The sequence below is a fragment of the Musa acuminata genome, chromosome BXJ3-10 (genome assembly GCF_036884655.1).
Source record: "Musa acuminata AAA Group cultivar baxijiao chromosome BXJ3-10, Cavendish_Baxijiao_AAA, whole genome shotgun sequence".
NCBI lineage: Eukaryota > Viridiplantae > Streptophyta > Magnoliopsida > Zingiberales > Musaceae > Musa > Musa acuminata.
In genome coordinates this window covers 20,161,988-20,173,117 of record NC_088358.1, presented here as the reverse complement: position 1 = coordinate 20,173,117, position 11,130 = coordinate 20,161,988, and the positions used below count along the sequence as shown (strand labels likewise).

The window sequence follows — 11,130 nt, the reverse complement described above, 5'->3', positions numbered from 1 at the left end:
TTATTATTTGCAAAAGAAAGAAGCAGATAGATCCGATCCGGCCTTCACTTTTGTATTTGATTAACTCAACTTAAAATTTTAATTTACTTTTTCTCCTTCTGAGTTGACAAAAGGGAGTTATTTGCAATGAAAAGGTATATTTGATTACTTTACATAAATAAATAAATAATTAAAAATCGGAAACCCTTAAAATCTTTGCACTCTCCTATTAGAAAAAAAAAATTAAGACGAAATTACATACATATCCTTCTTAAATTAATAAATTTTTTTTTTATTTTTCCATCTAATTTTGAGTTTAGCATTTATTGATTTCATTTGGTCGATATAATGATAAATGCATTAAGAATATTATATATATAATATATATAATTGCAAATATCCATAATTAATAGTGATTAACCTGAATTTGACACTATAAAGATGTGGTAGGGGCAAATGCGTCATTATACTAAAGAATATATACATATGCAAAAACCCGAATAATAATAACAAACAAAACCCGAACCCTCTCGCCACACCTTTGCCTGAGAAGGGCAAAACCCTAACCCCGACCTCCGGTGCCGAATCGACCAAGAATGCGACAATTCATGGTTCTTGATCGGCTCCTCCATAGCCGGAACTAGAGTTTGCAGGTCTGCTTGCCGATGGACTCTCTGGTTCGGGGGTTTTGCTTCCTTTTTACTTTTTGACGAAATTGTTTGGTCTCTTGCCTGCCCTTTCTTCAGTTTCTTGTTGTCTTTTCGATTCGTTCATCAAGGGGAACGGGTTTTGTTGGCCTCGGATGGTGTTTCTTCTGAGAATCACCAAATTTGGCATCTTCAGTGGTCTTGGGCTGAGGGTTACTCTCAAACCATGTTGGCTTGCGATTGTTGTAGGATGCGAAGAGGTTGTGCTGATAGATGGCAGTGAAGTAGATGGCGTGTATTAATTGGGAAAAAAGATGGTTGTGGATGATGGGAAAAAAGAAGTTGGGTTCTTGGATGGCTTTGCAGATGGCCATCCATTACCACTTGATGATGAGAATTGCAATCATTTAGGGTTTTTGGCTACTGATAACCGTATTTATTTATTTTCGTTGTGCATACTGCACCATTTGGTTACATTTTGTTGTAATACTGCTTATAGCAACTTGAGAAATTTCAGACGATCATTCTTTCCTTGGAAGTCAAGATTTTTTCCCCAAACGTTAGTCAAATATCCACCTGGGTTTTTCTGTTACTGCTTTTCAATCTGAAGGTCTATGTTAGCCTACATGGAGCTCTTGAAGCTAATCTTGCGGTAGAATCTGGGAGGAGTTTTCTGAGTGAGATCCTAGATGACATGGATCCTTCCATCTGAATTCTCAATGAAACACCCTGATTTATGTCTAGTACTAGAAAATAAAGTCAATTCTATGAATCTAATCACTATAGTGCCTAGTTAAATTTTAGGTGTAATTAGTTATTGCCGTATGGTAAAATTGTTGTCACTTTGAACAATGTTACTGAGACATTTGAGTTTAGCCTTGACACTTCTTAGACACTTCAAAACTGGTTTATGTTGGGTTTATTCTCTCTGATAAGGTTGTTCCCGGAAGAACATTGATGCATGGCCAGGATTTGCAATTATATGTTTATGATAAATACATAATCTTTTTTTTTAATTTACAGTACACCTCTTGTTTCTTCTTTACATCATCATGTTACCCTGATCTTTTCAACTCATTTTGTAGGTTTTCTGGCATATCAAGTTTTTGAACTTGAGATCAATAACAATGAATGGATCATTTAATATGCAGATTTTGGTGGATAAGCTTGCCAAACTTAACAATTCACAGCACAGCATAGAAAGTATCCTTCAGTTGTTTTTTTAAGTTAATTTGTCTAATACAAGAATTAATAGTTTGCACTTAATGATAATATTCATATCTATAATGCCTGGAAGTGTTTCTTGTTTATATACAGTGATGGTTGCCATTGTGCTGTTGTGCATCTATTAGTCCTGCAAGTTTCTCATGGGGCCTTAATAATATAGCCAATGGAAGTTAAACTGAAAGATGCTGATTACTAAACTAGTTATGCTAGAACTTCCAAAACTCCATGGTTTCTTCACATGCTTGTACTACATTAAGTATGAAGTAGGAAATATATGGACTGCATGGACTATGGGGTTAATTAGTGTACTATTGGAATTTTAGAAGTACTATATATATAATCAAACATGAAGCATTTAGGATAAAGGATAAATTTTATTTCTTGGGAGTTCTTTTTCTGGACCAATCTCAAATGGATTAATGGGTTACAAGTATTTTGGTCATGCAATGTTTTCAATGGAATTAATTGGATATTCTGTCTTTTTGAAATGCTGTTCAGTGTTCACTTCTATCTGTTGCATGTATCTCCCAGAATTACGTATCTTCTCCTCTGCAATGTACTTCTCAAGCCATTTTTATTTTTATTTTTTTGAGACCCAAGTCTAGCCTTAAGATCCTTTACTTTTTTGGCGAGAAGTCTTTGATCATCATTAAAGACTTCAGACTTCAAAGTTCAGACTATGTTTGTTTTTAGCATTCATGTACTAATCTTGATAGAACATACTTGACTCGGAACAAGCTTTATCATATTGGTGCATCTTCCATAGGAACAAGGCAAAACAAGTTGTGGAAACATGGGACCAGCAATTCCATTGCTCTCCAAGGGATAAGAGAGTATCTTTTCTGTATCTTGCTAATGATATTCTGCAGAACAGCCGGCGGACAGGTTCAGAGTTCATTAATGAATTCTTGAAAGTTCTTCCTGATGCTCTAACTGATGTACTTGATAATGGAGGCGATTTTGGAAGGAAAGCTGCACTAAGATTGGTAAACTAAAATGAATAAATTTTATTTTTCTTGATATATTTTCTGTCTTATACTATCATCTAAAAGCATGATGCCGTGATATCATATGATACAATTTTTTATGTTCTTTTTAGTGCCTGGATTGCAAGTGAATGCCTGTATGCTTATATTTAATAATTGAATATGCATGGTCTTCTATGATTTTACTTTACATGTTTGAAGATGCACTACCAGTTTAAACTGCATATTATTAGAATGTTAGACTTGTTGTAGCTATAATTTGGATATTCTAGGCAGTTACTTACTATGAACATTTACATGCATGCCAATTCTTTGCTTGTTCTTGCATGCCCATGTAGAAGGTACATTTTATTTACAGAGGGCTTGAAGTACAGATGTTCTTTAATTCTTTCTTGTCCTAGCATGATTGTTAAATTTCTACTGGTGTGGGACTTAAACATTGTCAATGTTATTTAAATGAAATTATTGACAACACAAGAAATTATGATGTCATAGTTATTTGGGGTTGACTACATGAATCTTTTCCCATATTGATCTCTATTTTGGTCTATATCACTAGTCAAACTAAGAGGTCATCGACTCTTGTTGTTTCTAATAAGTTTCTTACGTCTCTCTATATTTTTCCTTCTAGCATCAATCCCAGTAGACTGGCCTTGTGTAACCAAAAAAATCTTCTTTAGCCATGATCGTGTCATTTTAAGCAATGATCTCATTGTATCTTCTATCAGTTACACTTATTTGTTCATAGATATAAACATTTCTTATTCTATTGCTGTTTTCTAAAGACTGCACATATCCATCTCAGCATTATTTCATCTCATCAGTTCACTTTTATGCTCTGTATTAATGAATAATCCATACAGGTTGACATATGGGAAGAACGTAAGGTTTTTGGTTCTCGTGGACAATTTCTCAAGGAAGAGATATTGGGAAGAAAGCTTGACAATGGAAATAAATATGGAAACTCCAGTAACTGCAAATTGGTAAGAAACTTTTATTGTAACTAAAACTGTATACACATACCTTGCTGGTTACAAATTTGTTTATGACATCATGTAAGATGTTGACCTTTCATGTTTTAAAACATTTTTCATGTTGGATATTACAGAAGCAATGTAGTGGTGAACTTCTTCAGAAGATCATCTTAAGCTATGATCATGTTCACGATGAAGAAGCTCTATTTAGAAAATGTGAAGGTTCTATCAGCATTGTTGACAAACTCGAAAAGGAATTCTGTAGTGATGATAAATTAGGTACATGTTACGTTCTTTCTTATCTACTTCAAAATGTTTAAGTTACATTATGTGTGCACTTTTTATATCATTATGCTTGTATCAGTTGCAGCAGAGTAAATAAATCTGTATGTGATTGAAGGATCAAAGTATTATGACAGTTTGATAAAGAACATGCTGATTTATTTATTACTCTTTTTTCCTTCTTTTTTGTTCTCAATTTTTATTTCTTTAATGGAGTAGGATTCCTTTTTTTCCTCTGTTAAGATCATCTTAAAATAATCAATTGTGATGAATTTTTGACAATTTCACCAGCAATCAACTGCTTGCTTTATCTGTCACCAACAATAATTCTTGTCTTGTTGTTCTGAAGGCCATGTCAAGAAGGTGCTTTCTTTACCAAAAATCAAGTCTTTTGTCATATTGAGCTTCCTATTATGTGTGGTTCACTGTATCTGAAAATTTATTTCTCATGAATGACGGATCAATTTCTTTTAAGCACCATTGTCCTTCTTTTTTTTTACATTTTACAAAAGAATGATAGATATTGTGGAGCATAAACACTTAAAATACATATCGTTTATGTGTTTAACATGGAGGATATCTGTTCAATATTTATTCTAACTTGTGATATATGCCAGAGCATGATGACATATACAGGACATATATATCGTTATAATTAACTTTTTGACATATGGTATTTACTGTGCATGACATCTGCCAAGACTGATGGATGTGTCACATACGAGGGATGCATATGTAAATTGGAGTTTTTACAGAACATGAAGTTAGTCCCCATAATGTTCCATTAACGGTTTTTTTAAATAGTTAGGTGACTGGGGTCTTGCTTCTTCTGATCATAGATTATTTAAATTAGACAAGTTTAATTTAAATATATAATATATAGTAAAATTATATTTTTTATTATGCTTGCATTGTTTTGTGCTATGTATTTAGTATTTGCTATATCAGCATCTCAAGTTGTCTCTATCTTGTGCCCATGTCCATGCCACATCAATAGATTGTTTGCAGTCTTCTGCCTCCTGTTGCTTCCATATATTTGGTTTTGTTGTCATTGTACTGTGCTGCTGAATAATGTCAAATATTGTTCCAGGGCATGCCTAATATCTATAGATAATTTTTGTATTCAACTTCAATTTTTTGCTTCCTACATGGAGCTTTTGAGCAATTCTGGATAATGGATAGGGAGTAAAAATGAATCTGAAGTTACACGGGAGTTGCAGAAGCAGCACGGCATACTAGGAGAGTGCATAGAGCAATTAAAAGCAGCTGAGTTATCCAGAGCAACATTGGTTACGTATTTAAGAGAGGCACTTCATGAACAGGTGAGGTGGATCACTGGCATATGTCATTGTACTTCTGACCTATGACAGCTTTCAATTTATTGAAGTTTCTCCATTTAGATACGAATTTCTAATTCAATTTCATTCTGTTTTCGACTGGTTATCAGGAAACTAAAATCGAACAAGTTCGCCATGAACTTCAGGTACTCTTCCTGCACTTTGTCAGTATTGTTTCATGTAAGAATGGCATACCATTAATGCTCTGTTAATGTACTGTTCCTTAATCAATTGAAAAGCATTAATTCGGTGAATGTAGCTTAGTCCAGGTTTTTGAGATGATGAATCAGTTGCTTGTGAACACATGATAACTAGAAAAATGACAGATAAATTTAGCCTTACACATACATATTTAGTCAAATGGTGCTTGCTGGTCTTACTTGGTAAACGTGATTTTTAAGTTTAATCCATATGACTGCCATATCTGATAGTTCTTTAAATTTTGATAAATCAAGCTAGATACAGTGGAAGCTTTATGCAATACTTGTTTGTCTCCTTGAATGCAAATCCTGTGTTTTCCTTAACATGTTTTTTATGCAATATCTTTGGTCCAGACTTCTGTAGATGAGTTGCCATTTTTTAAGATCCATGATTAGCGGAGTTATATATGAAGGATTGAAAAATCGGAGAGGTTCATTTCAGACCATGAAATTAGTTGTATTAACAAGCAGAGTTGATGCAGGTTATATCCTTTGTCTCGTTGGTAAGAGCCGTAAGATGGAAGCCATATGGAAAATCTTAGTCTTAGACAGATTAATACATAACTATGGAAAAATGAGTTTCTTGTAAGATTAATATAATTGCTGTTGGTGAATAAAGGGGTGAGTCCACCCTAAATGTTGGTTATCAGTTGAACTGGTATGGTAGCAGTATGTTGGATGGTGAATCAACATGTACCATTCAGCATTACTGAAAGAAATAAATACTGAGCTTCACCAAATGCACTGGTAAATACCTGGTTGTGCAAGCCATTCGTGCTCATATTTAAAACCATGATTACAAATGACTAAAAGTTAATTTTTAATTTAAAAATATAAATATGACGATTGTGATGTCTTCTTTATGTTATCTTCTTTTTCCTCCAGATCAATAGTTTTTTTAACTTGATGTCCTCAACTTGAGCACTCTGTGTTAATTAGGCTCAACTACATTTGGAAATCATGGCAATGGTAGTCTGTTAAATCTTTCGCTAATTGTAAAAGCCATGTAGAATAAGTGGAATTCTGTGCTGGAGATCAACTCTAAACACCTTTTCTACTGATTCCATATAGAAGCATGTTCTTGTTGAAAAGATAAGTTTTCTGCAACTTTTATTTTATTATTATTATTTTGTTTCCTTAGATTCTCAATGAATCAGGTAGTGGCTGCTAGTGCTAGTCCATAGACCAATTCATAAAGCCTCATTAATTGGGCTACTATTCTAAGTAACCGAGCATCTCCACATACGTTATCCAGTTTTGTCATCATCAGCTGCCTAGGTATCTAGGAAGTCCATGTAGTTCATTGTGCTACCCCACTATCTGGGCACTTGGTGCCTTTACTGTCAAAGCCAAGCACCTGCCAAGTACCTGTATAGGCCTGGCACTGATCTATAGGCCCTTAAGCTTGTTTCTGCTTGTTGTAAATTAACATTGATAAAGGATAAAAAGGGTTTTACTAAAAAAGAAAAACATGACAATAATTATAATATTGTGCAAGGTATTAAATCTCATTGTGATACCAGCGATTTAAAAAGGCGCTCGGGCGCTCGCCTAGGCGAGGCCCGAGCGCCTCGCTAATCTCCCAGGCGACGCGCTTCAAATAGGCGCCGCCTGGGCGCTCGCCCGAGCCCAGGCGCTGGGCGCTTCGGGCGAGCGCCTGGGTTAACCAAGGCGACCGAACCAGGATTTTAGGTATGGTTCGGTCTATGATGGTTAGTTGGTTCAATCGAACTAACTAAAACTGATATAAGTGACAAACGAACCCTAACCCTCGTCGCTGCCGATCCCGATCCCGCTGCTCGCCGCTCGCAAACGATGTCCCTATCGTCGCTCTCGTTGCTCGCCGCTCGCCGCTCCCGCTCCTGCTGCTGTTGCTTGCCGCTGTCGTTGCCGCTCGCGCCTCCCGCCGCTCGTTGCTGTCGCCGTTGCCGCTTCCTTTTTTCTCGGTCAGGCTCAGCATCCCTTTACACTTCCTTTTAACAGTATACGTATACTGTATACTATTAAATGTTAATATTATTAAATTTATTTGAAATGATTAATTTTTAATATTGTTAATAGATTAATAATATATTATTTTAATTTTAATATTATTAATTTTTATTAATTATATTATATATTTTTTATATTATTTTATTAAATATATTATATATTTTTTTTATATTTTTTTATTTTTTTTATTAATTATATTATATATTTTTATATTTTAGCACATCGCTTCGCTCGGACGAGCGCCTAGCGCCTTGGGCGTTTTTGGACCTTGGCGCCGTTTGGCGTCTAGCGCTTTTTAAATCACTGTGTGATACTGGTTTTGACAACTAGTCAGACTAGTATGATGTTTTAGCATACCAAATAATACACTGAGTTGTACTTCTCAGTATCATCATGAAAAAAGAAAAACTAAATATAAACTAGTACTGACCTGTGTGATCTTGTGCTGGTCCTTTGGTTAGACCAGTGTATACTAATCGATGTGTAACAGTCCATCTGGTCTCTGAATTTGGAATCTTGTTTTTGTGTAGTGCAATGTGCTAAAGTAGTTCTTTAATTTGCATGATGATAAGTAACAAAAAGGAATATGTGGATTTATTAAATATACTTTTGTGCTTGATTTATAGCCATTCTGCATGTCATTGTATCTTATTCTTGTAGTATAGTTAGCCTTTTTTTGGTAAGGGACTTCCCCATGCACCTAGGCCTTCCACTTTAGCCTTTCAAAGGGTGACTATGATCGTAGGCATTTAGACAACTTTGGTTGCATCAGACCTAGAAGGAAAATCATCCGTTCTCCCTTCCAACAAGTTATATGTGGAAGTTACACCAGTAGTCTCTTTATTTTTCATATGAAAATTGTCAGGCTTTCACAGAAGATTTATTGCACCAAAATGCATAAATAGGCTGATTAAGAAATTATTAGTGACATAACACTAATTCTTCATTTTCAATGGTTTTTAGAATGATTGAAAACTTATCCTCTATTAAGATTCCTAAAAAATATCTCTAAAATAAAGGAATGCAAGCTGTTTATCCACTTTGCATTTATTGGGATATGAAGTTCAAATATTAAGTGACATGTGAATCAATTTTATTGGAAGCCTTGCATCATGAATTTAGCTGTAGGGATTTGCATCATTGTCCTTCTTAGCTCTCACTGTGAAATGCAAGCTAACTAAAAGTTCTGAAGCAACACGAGGCAGGATCCCTCCTGATTGCTAAGTAAAATGTCCCATGAGTCAAATATCCATTAATGTTTGAGTGGAAATAATCTGGTGTGACCCTGAGAGTGCATTAATATCTTCTATAACCTCTCCAGAAGTGTGAATATCTTATATATCCCTATTGACTCTGTCCTGATTATGCCCCTAAGAGTTGGCCATATGAATTGGTATTTTACTTATGGGGATTTAGATTATCTGATCATAGTTGCCTATTTTTAATTTGGGTTTAGGCAAATGGGTATTAAATAGTTCTTAAGTATACAAAAGGGAGGTCTCTAAGATTTGCACGAGCATATATATATATATATATATATATATATATATATATATATATCCTATTTTCCATTTTGGAGGTATATATAGGATATTAGGGTACTTTGCAAAGGTACAATAGAGATGTAATCGTAATCTGCACTTGAAAGAGGGGGAATATGTACTACATGAGCAAGCTTAGATATAGTTGTCAGTCTGTTACATAATTGCCTTCTTTAAGAATCATTACTGTCGAAGAATAGGTGTTCATTCTAGTTCTCATTATCTATACTTGATGTATCTGTTATGTTTTTTGCACTACATAATTAGCTAATTCTCATTACCTCTCTTCATTTTCCTTTGGGAAAATAATTGTTGTCATTCATCTTTCACATGTTAGTAAATGTATTTTCGTAAGCCAAGTTTGATTCTGCATCATAGGTGAGAAATAAAAAAGTAACTTAATAGGACAACTTAAGTTACTTTTTTATTTCTCATGTTTTATCATCGAGCTCTTACCTACCTAGTAGGTCATCCAAATTAATTCTTGATGTCATAACTAATCATCTGTATTCCAGGCTGCCAAATCACAATACGAGCTAGCAAGTAGCTTATCTGCACAGATCCATGATGCTCAACCCCCAGCCGAGCAGAGGCAAATGGAGTCATCGTTGGCGTTCTCTGATACCTCTTCTGGTTTTATCCCTGAAGCAACCACTAGCTCTGCAGATACAGCACAAATAACTCCGCCCATGGGCACCCAGGAAGAACCTCTCATAACTGACAGTAATTCTTCTCATACTGAAGCGGAGCAGCGGAAAATAGCAGCTGCTGCAATGGCGGCAAAACTCACATCATCCGCCTCCTCTGCCCAAATGCTAAGCTTTGTTCTCTCCTCTCTGGCCTCAGAGAGCATGATTGGTCAGCTTGATAGAGAAGATTACGCACCTGATAGTAAGAGGCTTAAGACACCAAACAGTGCGCCTTCTCATGTGCCGTCACCACCGGATTCTCTCCTTCAGCTGCCGATGCCATCTTTTCCACATCCTGAATCACTACAGCCAGCATCTGCTGTGACTCATTCAAGCCCGAGCTTGGAGCCGTCGCCCCTGCTGCCACAGCCATCAACTTCATTGCCACCTTCACAACCACCACCACCACCAACTGCCATTGCCACCACCCAATTCATGCAGGCTGCTGCTGGACCTATGTCTCACGTCCCATACAATTATGGCTCAGCTCCACCACCTCTCCCAAGCTATCCAATGTTCGGCATGCATTCAAATCCAAGTCCTCGGACTGCATACTACAGCTTTCAGGGACTGGAGGCGGGCAATCGTCTTGTACAGCCACCGTTTCCGATGGTGCCACCTCCATTGGCACGACAATAACAGATTTGTTGGTGAAAGCATGTACTTGATTAACACATGCATAGAGAGAGAGAGAGAGAGAGAGAGAGAGAGAGCTTAGATTACCATGTCATATACACACACCTGAAATGCTTCTATACGGTTGGTTGTAAACATGTACATTTGGCCATGATGTTGCATACAGCACAATAGTCGTAGAACGGCTGTTCTATGACTATTCGTAGAAATTGCATACAGCACAATGATGTAAAAGTTTGCTTCGTTCAACACTGATTTTAGAAATTGAATGATAAAAAAAGTAGAACGGCTGTTCCTAGAAATCTCGTCGATTGCTGCAGTTCTGGTTTAAGTCGTGTGTCTGGCTTTTTTCAACTCAAATTGGTTGACCTCGTGTTGAGGGTCAACCACACACCAGAGTGTGAGTGTGGTGTGGCTGGTAACACGGTTGAATTCATTCTGGATCAAAAGTTCCTCTCAATCAACCATCGATTTACTTTTACCAATTTTTTAAAATTAATTTTCTTTTTCATTATATAAATGGAATACATGATGCTATTCAACTCGAGATGTAGCACCATTCTAATATATCCTTTGTTTTTCCCTTTCAACGATGGTCGACATGCACGAATAAAACCTTTGGTCATATTTTTGTGTAATT

At 36.0% G+C, this 11,130-nt stretch overlaps 1 protein-coding gene across 2 annotated transcripts; it reads left to right on the top strand.

The window, feature by feature from the left end:
* The first annotated feature begins 494 nt into the window (after nucleotides 1-494).
* On the top strand, nucleotides 495-10,792 carry LOC135651993 (uncharacterized). 2 transcript variants are annotated; one of them, XM_065172709.1, is made up of 8 exons: nucleotides 495-632; nucleotides 1,712-1,829; nucleotides 2,592-2,839; nucleotides 3,703-3,822; nucleotides 3,948-4,092; nucleotides 5,278-5,417; nucleotides 5,543-5,578; nucleotides 9,681-10,792. In XM_065172709.1, exons 2-8 carry the CDS (start codon nucleotides 1,754-1,756, stop codon nucleotides 10,491-10,493), a joined length of 1,578 nt encoding a protein of 525 aa, XP_065028781.1. In that variant the 5' UTR covers nucleotides 495-632; nucleotides 1,712-1,753; the 3' UTR covers nucleotides 10,494-10,792. The 2 variants fall into 2 exon arrangements, with proteins under 2 accessions (XP_065028781.1, XP_065028780.1); XM_065172708.1 differs by having other exon boundaries at nucleotides 515-656.
* Nucleotides 10,793-11,130: the final 338 nt, after the last annotated feature.